Source organism: Saccoglossus kowalevskii, chromosome 17 (genome assembly GCF_978046115.1).
Source record: "Saccoglossus kowalevskii chromosome 17, keSacKowa6.1, whole genome shotgun sequence".
Classification (NCBI taxonomy): Eukaryota; Metazoa; Hemichordata; class Enteropneusta; family Harrimaniidae; genus Saccoglossus; species Saccoglossus kowalevskii.
The window spans coordinates 3,088,197-3,104,293 of record NC_140657.1 but is presented as its reverse complement, the minus strand read 5'-3'; the positions used below and the strand labels follow the sequence as shown (position 1 = coordinate 3,104,293).

General features: G+C 34.2%; 2 protein-coding genes across 5 annotated transcripts; both read left to right on the top strand.

Moving 5' to 3' along the window:
• The first annotated feature begins 2,224 nt into the window (after window positions 1-2,224).
• On the top strand, window positions 2,225-5,677 carry LOC102804389 (uncharacterized). Of its 3 annotated transcripts, XM_006823058.3 has the most exons (7): window positions 2,225-2,964; window positions 3,393-3,479; window positions 3,614-3,712; window positions 4,267-4,362; window positions 4,489-4,587; window positions 4,844-4,944; window positions 5,339-5,677. In XM_006823058.3, exons 2-7 carry the CDS (start codon window positions 3,453-3,455, stop codon window positions 5,340-5,342), a joined length of 426 nt encoding a protein of 141 aa, XP_006823121.2. In that variant the 5' UTR covers window positions 2,225-2,964; window positions 3,393-3,452; the 3' UTR covers window positions 5,343-5,677. The 3 variants fall into 3 exon arrangements, with proteins under 3 accessions (XP_006823121.2, XP_085348683.1, XP_085348682.1); XM_085492557.1 differs by having other exon boundaries at window positions 4,844-5,677; XM_085492556.1 differs by having other exon boundaries at window positions 4,489-5,677.
• A 5,376-nt stretch (window positions 5,678-11,053) lies between these two features.
• LOC144362071 (uncharacterized) lies at window positions 11,054-16,084 on the top strand. 2 transcript variants are annotated; one of them, XM_085492100.1, is made up of 6 exons: window positions 11,054-11,339; window positions 11,470-11,633; window positions 14,788-14,848; window positions 15,039-15,134; window positions 15,236-15,309; window positions 15,519-16,084. In XM_085492100.1, exons 2-6 carry the CDS (start codon window positions 11,588-11,590, stop codon window positions 15,638-15,640), a joined length of 399 nt encoding a protein of 132 aa, XP_085348226.1. In that variant the 5' UTR covers window positions 11,054-11,339; window positions 11,470-11,587; the 3' UTR covers window positions 15,641-16,084. The 2 variants fall into 2 exon arrangements, with proteins under 2 accessions (XP_085348226.1, XP_085348227.1); XM_085492101.1 differs by having other exon boundaries at window positions 11,054-11,633; window positions 15,519-15,605.
• Window positions 16,085-16,097: the final 13 nt, after the last annotated feature.

The following is a 16,097-nucleotide window of genomic DNA, read 5'->3' as shown; positions in this document are numbered from 1 at the left end:
TTTATTTGCCATTCAAAATCAAGTATTGTGAACTAGTTACAATGGAACCAGAGAGGGTGCAATCTTTGTCTTTGTATAATATATTTCTTGTATCATAAACTTATATAATGTGCATCAAATTGCTTTAAGATTATGATTTCAGATACAGGAGCTACACAAGCCCGGTGGTTTTCTGTTTAAAATGCTAATCTTAAATTTCTTGTTAATTTAAAATACTCACAATTGTACTTCATTACGCTAACTCGAACATTTTTCTATTCTTTTTCTATACTATGAACAACTTTCGAGCGACAAATATTTCTTCTCTCTTCTCGAAACTACTTTTGGACTTTCCACACATCTTGCGCAACATTCTATCTTCTCTGAGATAACGCCTCCCACACTCTCGAACATCTTACACTATACGAACATCTTACTATATACAATCGACATGAGTTTCATATTTTGCTTTTTAAATGCAATTTTTTACCCACCATGTTCTCTGAGTTGGAACAATATATTCACTATACATATATTTATAGAAATATAATAATACATCCCTGCAACAAAACATTGTAGATCTATTTAAAATTTTGAATTTAGGTTAGTTCTGAATATTATAAAGCTTGATATATAGGATATAAACGTGGCATTATTTGTTATTATCATAATTTTTGGCACCCATAATTTAGTTTTACATTGGTTTACAGTCTGCTAATACGTGTATATTAACCAGATATGTTTGGCATGGTGGCTGTTTTCCTTTTTTACTTTATTTTATTCAGCGAATAACGTATCTATTTATTGATCAAAAAACACGTCTAAGTCATGTCTGGTAGTATGTTGTGCTGTAGTTGTCTCCATCTACCTGGGTTATCCTAGGTTGACCAATTTACTCATGTTCAGTTGACGAAATATGGTATAATCTGTATGTAGTATATACAACTCTCAATTAACAATGCACTGTTACACACTCTTATATGTTACATGTAAGTCAGTCGAATTGTGTGGTGTATTTGAACAGCTGTAACAGTTTTATGTTGAAGCACAGTTTACTACGCACTACAGTTATCCAATAAGATATTTAAACAATATTTTCGAAAGAGGGCGCACACGATGAACACACTCCGTTGCTGATTAGTCGTGCCCAGGTACAAAATGGTTAATTTCCAAGACAATTACCGCTGGAATTGTGAAACAAATTGTTGAACATAGTGTATTGTATAGTCCATATTCTCCCAACTACCATTATACCTTGCATATGCGCATGTTCTAATTGAATATTTTTCAATCGAGCTAGTTACTCATGGAGTAAAGAAGCAACGCACACACATTTTGCTATCAGTAGACATTATATGGAGATGGCCTCTGGACTTTTATTCGAGAAAGGTGGAACCAATTTTGTTAGATTAGTCCAAACCTACACAAGGCACTCATACACATCAGTTGAGCGGATTTAATAAGTGGTGCGTTTTCTCATGGCATTGTGCCAAAAACGAATAATACACAATGTTGTTAGTTTGCCCTGGGTAACGTTTATAGTTTGTGCTTCGACAAGTGATTTACGGAGGAGTAAACATTACTATATTTAATTTGATCCCCTAAATAATTTCCCAATATACAAACAAAATTATCTAATTAATCACAAAGCTGAAACGGCGTACAAATACAACACTAACGGTTCTCCCTGACAACAAACAACTCAAGAGTAAATAACCCAAGTTATGTGGCTGAATATAATATAAAGCAGAAACATGTCACAACATTTGCGTCACTGTAAACAATACTGCTCATTTGTACAGAGCAATATATTGCATTCTGGTTAGTGTAAATAAGAGTCAGGCGAGTGGTTCCGTCATTAGCAAGGGCTTCTATAATACAAATTTAAATCAACGAGATGGAATATGACTTCCTTTAACTTGAAATTGAACGCATCTTCGTGTTGTAATATAATATTCTCACATCTAGAAAACAAAGACTGTAAGGAGCTTAATCAGCGTTGATCACTGGTACTAAAGGCCGGGGAAGTGGTTTGATAAGAGTATCATAATCTTTAAGTTTTTAAGGACACTAGAATTAAGATATAAGAAAATAAATGTCTAAATACATTCTTGTGGTGCAGTATGACGCACCACTTATAACCAAGCCTACACTCCCCGACAATTCAGCCAAAGTACAAACAATTGATCGTTGAACCTATTGTTCGATTTATTTATCTCGTATGGCTAAATGCCAACACAGACCACCTGACCACGCATACCACCCACTAGAAACAGTGCGAACTGTGCTACGGAATAAAAACCTATCTATCTCAGAAAGTACCGTTCTGGTGTAATTTAGAAACTGAGATCGGTACTTTTTTTTCCCGCAGCAGGAATTATCGACTGACTGAATTATTATATAAAGCAGCGAGGATCTATATGGAAGACACCGTTGAACGATTTGGCACTCATTTGTTGTCCAACTCCTTTACTGGTTAGAGACTGACGGATGGTGGCTTACGTCGTGATGGATATCGTTAATGAAAAGCGTTGTATGTCTACGAGCCGAGATATTTTCATTTGTTCTACGAGTTTAACTACTTTTTACGAATTGACCAGCTTCCGTTACAAATATTACCATGATTGCAGTGACTGTGGATAACTTATTACCATAACAGATTATGAACTGTACTGAACCCGTTGTTCTTTTTAATAGCATACTAGAGCGAAGACAATGGATAACTATGACAAAGACATGTTCATCAGCTGGGAATTCTGGTTATCTAGTATAACTTGATTGAATCCATACAGTCAAAGAATGGATTCCTGGTTGTAGAGTGCATTTTTCACCGTAGGTGGCAGTATACAAAAAATCACGTGATAAATACAGTCCGCCATATTGGATATAACTTGGATTTACTAGACTTTTGAAAACAGAATATCGAATAACTCTTTAATTGAACGAATTATTATATCTTTTAACATCAGAAAATCTAACCTGACCGTAAGTATTTACATGAAATGTTAACGAGCCTGAAATATATCACACCGAATAAATATCAATGTTTTTTTTAAAGACAGAATCATTCTTATATTCGTTGAAAATGCTACAATTAAAGAAACTATAAAATCTGAATTAAAACCATCCACTATTTGTTTTTGAAAATATATGTTCGGCGGTAATGTATACATATTTTAATGATACATTGCTTATTTATTTCTTGATTTAAAATCGGAATTTCAGTATAGCTTTGTGGGTGGGTTGCATGCGTAATCTCTAATACAGAATAAACATGTCTAGCTTTTGATAAACACAAAACTTTACTTTCTTGATTTGACCTTGTACTTTATTAAATGAGTTTATAAGTTGTTTGTATGTTGCTTTATGTCCTTGGATTTGACTCTTTTCTTGATCTTTTACAATTTTTGCAGGGAACAAGAAGCTTTAGCACTGGTCGATATATGCAGTAACAATTCTATCTTGCTCGCAAGATGTTTAACACAGGAGCAACCACACAGGTATCCCAAGTATTTACTTGTCATTGAAATAAATATCATTATAATGTGTTCCATATTTACCTCTCGGGTAACATAATAAACACTGTTTGAATCACTGAAAAACGCATGCTATCAATTCAAATTTCTGTTTCAAGGAAACAGAACAACCTATCCCCGATCAGCAAAGAAGGACCTTATTTAATATATACCATAGAAGAACTGTAACTCATCATGATACCAGAACATCTTCTGAGGTAGGAGCACTTAACAACATTAGATTACATCACAGGTATCCTGTACTGACTTTCAAAGATGCAATGCATTGTGCTATGATATGATACAAATGAAAGCTGAAACAGAGAAATTTCTCACAATATTAAGACGTTAAGAAAGTGCACCAAAGCAGAAATATAACCGAAAAATTATGTCTCATTGAAAATATTTGGTAATCATTGTCCTAAGTAACTATTCAAAATAGCGAGACGTTTCAGGAAATGACTTTCTAACAATAGTCCACATGTTTCTATACATTATTTAACTGCCAAACCACTGGTGTATAATTGCAGGTTAATCATATGCATTTCTTAATTTATGCAATTGGCAACACTAGAACACCTGTCTTGAATTGGCGGGAAATATATATGTTAACTTCTAGAGTATTCATTCATTGAACATTTGAATCTAAATATAGTGCTGTAGGTGTGTGTTGCATGAGTCTTATCATATGCAATCTAGACATGTCATAATAATCTTGGAATTCTACAATGTTCTCGAATGTGACCCTCTTTCGCTTTTACACTTTTTGCAGGAAACAAGAAGCCCTAACACTGGTCAATATATGCAGCAGCAGTTCTGCCTTGCTCGCGAAATATTTCAAGAAAGAGGCACTGCAAACGCATCACAAGTATGTATTTGTCATTGAAATAGGTATCAATATGAATTCATTAATGTGTTCCTAAATTACATTTCGGTGACATAATAAACACTGTTTGAATCACTGAAAAACAAACGTTACCCCTCTAATTTCAAGGAAACAGAACGACCCAACATTGATCAGCAAAGAATCGACTTATTTAATATCTACCACAGAAGAACTGTAGCTGCTCATAATTGCAGAACATATTTTGAGGTAGGAGCACTTAACAACATTAAATTACATCACAGGTATTGTACTGACATTCAAACATGCCATGCATTGTTCTATGATATGATACAAATGAAAGCTGAAACGAACATATTTCTTACAATATCCAGATGATAAACAAATGCACCAATACAATTATATACAGCCTATACATTGTATCTTATTATCATATTATAACCATGTATACAATAGTAAAGTTATTGCACTGTAATTACATGCATGTGTTTTTTTCTATTTACAGGAAGATGAATATGAGGTTCATTCACCAAACACTGCCACCAATGACCAAAGCTGCCAGAGAATGCAAGATAACACACTACTGATAAATATTCAATCTGAAATGTATGTGTACATATATAAGGACTAGCATATGTGATGTAGTGAATCTCTTCAATAAAGTGTAATATGTGTAATTAATGCGTATTTTTGCCCAATTTCTTGTTATATTATAATTAGTCTAGTGTGTGAGCTAATGTGATTGAGGCAGAGGAAATTATCACAACTCCCAAAATATGCCACATAGATTTTTGTAGGAAATTCTGTTTTTGATAGCCAAGCTTATTTTTTTCACCTGTATGGTTCTAGTCCACCTTTATTAAACTGTTTATTTAATAAAAAGTACACTAATTTTCTTCTCATTTTTGATAAAAAGTGATATATTTGACTTTTTATATAACTTATACCCTCTTTATATAATTATCGATTTCATATTATTTCTCTTTTTTTTTTATCACAGATGAGCGATTCTGATTAGAAAAAAAAGTGTGTATTGACTTTTCGATGTTACTCGTTTTTTCTTATTTTTTATTATAATCGAATACTTATCCGCATTTGAAAATGTATACTTTATATATTCAAAATGTCTTTTTTTATTCTTATATTACTCTGTTTTTAATCCATTCTTTTTTATTATTTACTCAAACAAAAAACAAAACAAAAACAAAACAAAAACAAAATGTATACTTTATATATACTCTATATTTCAATTACCCAGTTTTTAATCCATTCTTTTTGATTATTTATTCATTAGTAGTTTTACCCTTCTTTGTGTAATAAACTCCGTTAGTTTTCAAAATGACGTGTATTGATTAGCGTGTGTGCGTGTGTGTGAGCGCCCTCTACGATATATTCTGAAAAATTTTGCGTGACGTCCACGCCCGTCCAATTAAAAATTAAAAAAACATTCAATTAAAAAAAAATAATTAAAAAAAAAAAAATTAAAAAAAAAAATGATGGTAATTTATGCAAATGTATTCACGATGACCTCGACACGATCTCGTATTCACATTCATTTTATGTATGCAAATGTATTTACAATATCCCATTGTGACGTCATCCTCATTGGAATTAACCCTTTACGGCCATGGTCGCTCATTTATGCTAATTTATGCACGAATTCCCATTGTGACGTCATTATTTATGCTAATCTATGCACGGTTCCAATTGTGACGTCAACTCACCCTGTATGACGTCATCGCATCCGAGTATGAACAGCGCCCTCATGTGGTCCCTATAGTACGACTTAAACTAATGGCTACTTGCTATAATTTGTAATTCAAACAGCTAGTGGGTTGGTGTTTTTTTTTAAATTGTATTTGTGACTTTGTCTAAAAAATTAACTAAGCATTCTGTAGTACGTAGTTTCCATTACCAATAAACAACAGTAATAAAGCGTCGTAATTATCGATTTCTAAAAATTCGTAGTCCATGTAGGATAATGTCCGGTGATAAAATATCCAGATTATAATATTTGCGTATTCACTGCCATGCTTATAATATTTTTTTTTTCTTAATTTCCCGCCTTATTATGACGCCGTTGACTGGGCACATATTAAATCTAGACTACTGCCTTCTGATATAATGTTAGTTATTGGCTTCTGGAATCATGTTATTTATATTGAATATCAGCGTTTCAGCCAATCGAGATGACTGTAACAACGACGCCTCTGCAAATATACGTGATTGACAGACTTTAGTACAAAGGTCAATGTTTTACAATGCGTTGCTGTTCACGGACGATTCTTAACCACAGTGAATACCATCGTTTCAGCAACCAATCGTATTGAATGTACTATTAAGATAGAACAGATCTGCTGATTGGCTTTTACTGATATGAAGTTTTCAATTCGTTGATGAGACAATATCGCCAGCCATAGGTCAGCAGCGACACCATGGCAGTGAGCATTGATTCAGGAAATGGGACTGACACAGACCAGAGACATGGACAAGTCTTCTAGGTCAGGTGACACAAATCTTACTACCTGTTGACCCCTGTCATGACCGCAATATCTGAGTACATGTTCGTGCATGTGTAAGCCATTCCCCTGGTATTTGATAGAGATCGAATAGGGGTGGTTCAGTAAAACTGAGCATTTCATTAGAATAGGCATGACTGTCTAGCCATAACCAGCAAGACAATATAAACATAATGGCAAACAACCAAAGAATGAGACATTAAAAGATTTATTCTGGTTCACCGCGTCATTTTTTAATTACACTTTTCGTAGTTTTTCTTTCCTAAATTTCACTCTGACACTGACTTACTTGGTTTGGGGGCTAAAACGTATCTCTTTGTTTGCCAGTGATTTTAATATATTTCAGATAATATGTAGTTCTTACTATTTATGGAGTGTTTATAGAGGTCAATTGTGGGTGACGATTCGTAATGTGGTTTGTTGACCAACAATTATGCTTGAAACCTAGCAACTATGCTACTGTTCGTTGTTACCGATAAGCTATTCAAATCCCTATACCCACATTGTATTCTGCCGGTGTGGGTGCGGGTTATATATATTGAATTATAATACATGTTAACGCCATTATTGTAATGTTAATGAAGGTGCACAATACCCAGATACAATATAATACGCCGTCAGGGTATGGAGACTACTGTTTCAGACGTGTATACCTGTTACATCTGGCCAGTCAATTGACTATTAATTTGAGATTTCTGGAAAAGTCTATCACATTTTGAGTGAATGGCAGTAACGCAATAAATTACAAGCAGTGGTTAGAATGTCCACTGCATGTTGATGTTTTCAGAATAAAAAGACGACTTTATTAATCTAAACGTGTAATTAATTTTTATTATTTGGGTTCGGAGCTTGGTCTGCGCATGCTACCAGTTTTTGTCGATTGAGGGCGTCGTGTTGTGACGGTTTGCGTCCGTATATTTCCCAAACAGACTTTGAAAGTATTATATTGATGTTAGGAGAAGTATATTTGCCCTTTCTGATAAATAATTCGTAACATTTACACACATCCATGTGCTTGCATGTAACCTTTAAACCTGAGTATGAAAACTAGTGTAAAATATTGTTTTATTCTGTACAAATGTTTATTTGTTGTAGTTGAAATTCGCCAATAAATTTGAATAAAAAATAAAATGAAAAAGAAACATTGCAAAGCACATGTGGATATATTGCATTATAAAAACAACTGTTGCGCGCACTAAATATAATGTTGATATAGATAGAAACACTATTACTGACTTGGAAGTCCGTCCATTCAATATACCACTCTGTAGTACAGAGCTGTTTGCAAAAGATGAATACATTTTATAAAATAATCCTGCATCACATTGTATTAATTTTTATTAAGCAGTTAAAGGAAACTGATCAATTCCATGAGTTACAACAGAGCCCCTATCAATCAATTTTCATAAAAATCGGACGAGTGGTTACTAAGATATCTGTGGTCATGTATGTGTTATACATAAAATATTTGTAATGCCAAAAATTACCAGTTTGTTTCACAGTAGATTTCTGTGAATATGATAATTAATAATGCCTAAGATATACAGGTCATACATTTTGTAGGCTAACATTAATATAGGGAATATTGAAGAGCACCAAGGCAAAATTAATGAGTAATTGTCTTGTTGTCCTTGTGAAGTTCAAGCCTTTTAGCTATGCATAACAATCCCATGACCAAAATTGGCATCTGAGTATAAGTCACATTCCTTGTCTGATGACTTTTATATAGCACCGGTTGCGTGTGCCTGCCTATGATTTATGCGTATTGATAACTATTATTATGACCATATAATCGCCTCCATCGAAATTAAATAACCAAAGCTTGTGACTAGCGCCCTTAATAGTGGAGAGAGTATAGTTTGAATACCCAGGTGATAAGATTCCCAATAGAAATAAAAAAACATATGCAGTTTATAACTAAACCTTGCAATGGAACAATTTTGTAAGCTAAGGATCAAAGTTCCATATGTCAAATATAAATAATAAAGTGTTAAAGGCTGTCTTGATTTTACTCACTGTCATTGCAGACAAGGCTTAATATTAATGCTGATCTGAGCAAATTGTAATTCAGGTGTATGGCAACCAGAAAGAGATTTTTAGTCAGAGCTTTTAAGCTAAAAATATTCCTTTAGTGATCTTGGTTAGGATCTAGAATTACCTGACAACAAACTGAGATTCATCGATGTTGTTGATTTCAAATCAAGTTGGAATATATTGTGTGGGTTGTGCGATGACATCGACATGTAGTACGCTTGGACAGTAGTCAAATAATAAGCCTTAAGCATAAAGTGGCATGTGACATGAGATTCTCTACTGAGGGAAACATGCACAACGTGCTCGTAAAACGTATGTGCCTTATAAGCCATTAACAAGTATTCGAATATCTTGCATGCTGTCTAAGAAACACATCTCTTAAAATGGAAAATGCACATGTGAGTGATAATGGCATTATTTCGTCACAGATGAATGCATATCTAAAAAGAGTAGATTATAAATTGCGGTTTATAGTTATTACAACTGTTAAATTCATCTATTAAAGTGCTTGACTTCTTGCCGGCGAGGTTTAATCACCTAATTTGGATCCGAAGCATTTTCTACTCTAAAAATGAAAATAATAATAAATGTACGTGTTAGAAACACTAGAAAATGTGTTCTTACAGATATAAAAAATTATAAAGTTGTGATCAGATTCTTGCACATTGCAATTGATCATTAGATAAAATGCTTGTGCAAATACAATGTGTTTATTGGCTGTGAAGACTTGTTTTATAGTGTTTCAGACTTATTCCATGTGGAAATGAAATTGAGATATACAGAATAGAATGATGTAGTATTAAAAACAGAATCATATCCATGTATAATCTATGTTAATGAAATTGATAAATATATTACATATATTCTGCTTTGCATATGCACTTTTTAAAGTCAGCCATTCTTTTTCACAAATGTTTACAAAGATGGATGTGCGCAGTGTATACACGACGACCACACCGTGATTGTATAATGAGTTTACAATGAGACTGTGGAAGAGTTCGCAATTGGATGCACGCTGATCACACAGTAATATTGTTTATTTCAGCTCGCATAGAGCATACAGAAAGTACGCGAAAAAGAATAATGTTCACAATGACACCAATTATGTGAGTATTCCCTTATGTTACTAAACTCGTAGAAATGTTTTCAGTTGAAATTTAGGTAGTTTAGTTTTCTTTCAAATAAATTTATGGTGGCGATTTTTGTGATCATTTATTGTTTACACAATAAACATCATTTATATGATGGAGTTGAACAAATTATGCACAACTATACACTATTTGAAACAACCAAATTTGGTATGATAATGTTAAAAAGTATCTAAAGCACGGGTTTGGGAGTTAATTTCATATTTCATCAGGACATCTTGCTGAAAATACACTAAATAGTTTATTGTAGACTAGGTATTTTTGCTATTAAAATTGTAAGATTAACTAATGTTTCACACTAAAGAGGATATTGTTAGTAAAATGTAAATCTTTGTTTAGTTTGAAAGTCATTGTTTGTGCTCCGACTGTGCTCTCTTTCTTGATGCTACATTTATAACAGTTCTAAGTTTACTTTAGAAACTGCTAAATATCAAGGCATATTTACGTTGTCACACATACCATCATAACAGTCATTGCATCATACCATGTTCGATATGAGGACCCATACAACGTATACAACGAGTGTAAATACGCTGTTGTGTCCTTCATCGGTTAACTAACCTTGCTTTGGGAAGACATTATCTGTAAGTACTTGCCACACAATTAATTTATGTTTAGAATAAATTAGCTTAGATATGACGCAATGAGAGATGACGTTTTACGTAACCACCTTTCCTAGTCACATATAGAATAGACCAGGCTCGTATGACACCGCATAGTACAGCTGGCATGTATTTATTCAGAAACAACAGTGGTATTGTTATTTACAATAACTATTATTTGTTGTGACTTTTAACCTACAGTGACCAAATTTCGCAGATCACATGACCACATCTCGTTCTCAAAGCTACTACATCTAAATGACTCACGTTACTTTGGCTTTGTGCCAATTATAACACACTTATCAGCGTATCAATAGGTTTCGACCCTGACCTTTTCCACATTTCTGCTGATTGAATATCGATTGTTTTGCATTAGCTCCGCCCTACACGTAGAAATCTTCATTTTACCCAACCCCATATCTACAGGTGGACCAGATTTACAGGACGCTTTCTTATTTGGTCTGTGTAGCGACACATTTTGGCAGTTAATACGTGTTACTTAATTCATTGAACTTGATCATCTACGGGAGAATTACCTATTCTTATATGATCGTTTTTTGTCATTACTAACGCGATTGGACCATACTGGGGACAGAGTGAGACGTGGAGTAATTTGTCGCCAAAACCTTGTGCGCTAGTGCTGTATTAGTGGGAAAATGTTGTTCTTTCAGGAAACGGACTGTGTATGACAATTCTGCGTACGTTTTCATAGAGACTACCAAATAATTGGTCATTTACGACCTACTGTTTTGCCGTTCGGTCAATTTCTATAACGATTTGAGTTCGAAATATTGTACCTTCTTCAGTTTTTTATGTTTTCATAATCAGGAATGTTATCATGAAAAACTATAAATGGATTAGTTCAGACACTTTGATGTCGACTATAAAGTGAACATTGGACGTGTTAGTGTGTTTATTGCGCATGTCATAAGACCAGCCAAGAAACATGACGTCATTCTACGCTCAACAGACAAAATGGCGGCCACGGAGGGGTAAGTCAAGTAATGGGTAACATCCTTGATTTTGTATTCACTAATACAGACTCCATTGTGCGTTTATTAAACGTAGACAATCTCTACATTTCAAATAATTTTTCCTATTCGTGTGCAGCTTGTTTCACCAAAACCTCATTTTATTTTCAAAGCACAATTAGGTACAGTAACATCAAAGCAATTTTCTGGACGTTTCACGTTATATTTCATGTATCACAGAGCTACTGGATAAACATGCACCACTCAAAATACATCTCATTACTATACACCAAGACGCTAATTGGTATTCTCCTGAAATGCAGCAGCTGAAAGAGTACTTGACTGGCGCTCAAACAAAATTAAAATCCACAGACAAATTTATTTAAAGGTGCAGAATTGTCAACAGTCTCATTCATGATACCAAAACTAAATATTACACCACTAAATACTACTTATCTGGAAGATAAATTTAATGATTAGAAGGATGTGTTTGAGTTTGTATCCAGTCTCACTCGTAATAATTCACAACTGTCAACTAATTCCACTGTTATTCAGCTTAATGAAACCTCCAGCAACCATTTCAAAAAAAATGACAATATGTGTAACAACCTGAATGCCGATACTTCTGAGATTAACCTGCTACTCGCCACTATGTCAAATATCAATTCATCAACCATCCCATTTTTCCAGCCCCCCCCCCCCTCGTCAGATAAAATCCATAACATAGTCAAAAAAGCACCTTCTTGTCTAGACTAAATTCCAACACATCTTATCAAGAAGTTTCAAAGCACAATTTTTCCTCTAATCTCCACCATTACCAAACTCTCGCTTTTCAATAAAACTGTTTCAACTTCCTTCAAATCTGCTATAGTGACACCTCTAATGAAGAAACCTGCGCTTGAGCCTGATATTTTCAGGAATTACAGACCAATTTTAAATCCTTCTTTCTATTTCAAAAATACTTGAAAATGTCTGCTTATAGACAGTTCCACGTCACAGAAACAGCACTTTTCATAGTTCACAATGGTATTTTAACATCACTTAATGCACTATGTCATCCCTCTTTTCCGTTTCGATTTATCAGCCGCTTTTGACACTATATACCACACTATTCTTTTTGACCGTCTATCCACTTTTGGCCCTGCAATGCCCTGCACCATGAATGAGCACTACTAATATGGAACTCGTCTTCACTGTGACGTACCCCAAGGGTCAGTGCTCGGACCACTATTAACTCACTATACATAGTTCCACTTGGTCAGATCATTCTTGAATTTTACCAATATACCAATAATAATTAACCGTAATTATTAACCAATAATTATTAATAATTATAATTATTAATAATTATTAACCAATAATAATTAACCAGAGCCTACACTTCAACTGAAGTTACACAAATGAAACATTGTCTACATCACATCAAATGTGGGTGACACTGAACAAGCTGCAGCTCAATAATGGAAAAACGGAAGTTCTGCTCATTTGATTCAAATTTGACCATTCTCCTAGTCCTGTCAGCAGTATTCATGTTAATTTCACAGTCATTGAGTCAGTCACAGCTGCACGAAACCTTTGATTTATATTTAATAATATTCTCTGTTTTTGTAATATTATTTCAAATTCTGCAAATAGAAGTGTGCATGGAATGATGGAAAGGAATGGTATGCCTTGTCGTGTGCTTGTGATTAACATAACAAAAGCTGCTTACGATCTACTGACTCTACGGACTTCTCTAAGCAATCCCCAATTTTAGTTAATTTATTTATTGTTTTTTGCTATGTTTTATTTCTTGTAATTATTTTGAGAGGTATTTAAGCTAATTTGATGTTTGTGTATTTCATTTCTAGTAATATTGTCTTGTCTACCCAGCAAGTCTTATACTGTGACACTCCCCAATTAAAACAATAAAAAACTTATTATCAGCACTTTATTATTTAATTCAACATTAGATGTATAGTACAAATTAAGACAGTACTTATCTACAGAAACTTGCCACAAGCTAATTCATTCACCTAGACTGAACTACTGCAATGCTCTGCTGTATGACTTACCAGCTGCACAACTAAATCTGTTACAAAGAGTACAGAATATTGCTGCTCGTCTTATTACTCGCACAAAAAGGCTTGATCATATAACACCAATACTCCAACTTTTGCACTGGCTTCCAGTCACTTACAGAATCTAATTCAAAATACACCTCATTACTCACAAAACTTTACAGTTGACACCACCATACATTTCGGATCTCATACAACAAAGTAATCCTGGTAGAACTCTTCGCTCTAGCAACAAGCAATTACTGAGGTACCAAAAACCAGACTTAAATCATATGGCAAACAATCATTCTCTCATTCAACTCCTTCACTATGGAATCATCTACCAAATGACATTCGTACAGCACCAAATGTCAACATATTCAAATCCAGATTGGGATTATATCCATTTCTTCAAGCATTCCATTGCCATCTCGTAGGTTCACATCTCTTGTAGGTATATATTAAAATAATATGATGTTCATTGATGGCTTTTTAATATTTAAGCTTGATGATGGAATATAATATACCACATTTTTCAGCATTCGGGTTTGGCTGGGCATATTACGCAGTGTGTCATTCAGTACAGCCAATACTATTATCAGGGGGTAATTCTTCTCCTCTCGGGTTCTCCACACGTGTCAGGGGAAAATCTCGTCTCGTCTCTATATCGCGTCCCCTCGAGGTACGGGATCGGGGAAGTCTCTTAAGCCTTACAGTCAAATAGACGCACACAACAAAATACGTTTCAACTGTCGTCTTAGTCGGTCAGTCGTGCACTCTATAAGACACAGCGCCCTGGGGAAAAATTCCCAAGACTATCGCAAGGCTGGCCCAAAACTAGCCCAAGACTCTCTAGGACTGGACTCTCCAGGACTGGACTCTCGACTGCGTCTATCGTGGTGTACTCGCCAAGACCAACTCAAAGTGGTCAAGTGGTGTGAAATGGTCACTAAATCAAGGAGGTGAATAACACACTGGGAAGAGTCACTTGGACTCAAAGTACATATTATGCCCATATCATTAATTTCTTTACTAATTGACCCTTGAAATGTAGATGTATAAAAAATCAGATATTCATAATAATCACTTAAAATGAACAGTTGTTGTTTTATTCGTTGCATATATTCTATTTATAGCATGGGCGTGGAAGCAAGTTACTGTGAGATTACACCTATCATGGGTACACACAACACCATGGTAAGTGCGCTACAAATTCAGTGTCAACACATAATCACGTTATGTCAAATAAGTTCTATCCCAGAATTAGCGTTGTTAAGTGTAAGTAGTTTTGCCAAATTCGTTATTATATGAACATACTATAAACTTACTATGTAACATCACACACAATATACACATCTACTAAGTCACCATTTTCTATGTTTTGCAGGAAACCAGATGTCCCAGTGCTGTTCAGTATAAATTACAAGAGTTCGCCCTGGCTCGTGAAAGATTCCAATCGGAAGAGGTCTCAAAAGCAGTACAGGTATATAATGTTATTAATTTTTTGATACAGTAATGTAATTGTTACAATAAATGTACACTGTATGAAATACTGACACCCTTCCATACTTGTTTTGATTTAAGGAAACCTCACAATCAAGCATTGTTCTTCAATTGGCAGAGCAAGCAATGTAGTATTATGAGAGAAATATATCCAGGTAGAAATGATATGATATTATATGATATGTGATATTATTTAATAACAACAGAATCGCAAATTTACAAACAATAATCATATACATAATGCACAGAATCGTGATATTATTTTTACCATACCACCAGACTCAATACTCAACCTCTATATCACAGGTAAAAATCAACAAAATAAGAACCCTACCTGTACACATGTATATTTTTTTATTCACAGAGAGCCGATTCATTGTATACAGTTGCCAAAAAAATGTGAACACTGCCATCATCATATCTGCCGAAGAATTTAAATGTCCAATTATTATTGCTAGTGTGTGTTTTACAGTAGCGTCATTTTAGGGTGAGGGTTAGGATAATGTAGCAACTATTTTTTTGGCAACATATAATACGGAATGGACTTTTTCTTCTGTCGATATTAGTTGATATCCAAGGCCCAATGTAGAAGACATATATTAAAGCAATTTTAAAGTGATTGATCTTAATGTTTGTCATTATCAAAATTGTGTGTGATAACATACATGCTAGGAAATAATAATGGACCATCTTCTGGTACTTGTTATCAATGATGTTTTAAATCACATAATTCATGATTCAAGGCGGCCATCGGAGGATATCACTAGTATAACGGTTTACAATGTGCACATAGAATAAACAAGTATTTTTTTTAAATATATGATATCGACAGGAAATAGAGCATTGTACGGCCATTGTTCAATTCTTTACACCATGGTCTTATTTTTTTATTTAATTCAATAATATTAAATCATATTTTGGCCAACATAATTTGGAATATTTC

Excerpts from the sequence above, each read along its gene's own strand:
- LOC102804389 (XM_085492556.1), top strand. The coding sequence starts at position 3,453 with ATGTTTAACACAGGAGCAACCACACAG. Across the intron at positions 3,480-3,613 it reads ACACAGGAGCAACCACACAG|GAAACAGAACAACCTATCCC; the intron begins GTATCCCAAGTA and ends TTCTGTTTCAAG. Across the intron at positions 3,713-4,266 it reads ATACCAGAACATCTTCTGAG|GAAACAAGAAGCCCTAACAC; the intron begins GTAGGAGCACTT and ends CACTTTTTGCAG.
- LOC144362071 (XM_085492100.1), top strand. The coding sequence starts at position 11,588 with ATGACGTCATTCTACGCTCAACAGACAAAATGGCGGCCACGGAGGG. Across the intron at positions 11,634-14,787 it reads AAAATGGCGGCCACGGAGGG|CATGGGCGTGGAAGCAAGTT; the intron begins GTAAGTCAAGTA and ends TTCTATTTATAG. Across the intron at positions 15,310-15,518 it reads TATGAGAGAAATATATCCAG|AGAGCCGATTCATTGTATAC; the intron begins GTAGAAATGATA and ends TTTTATTCACAG.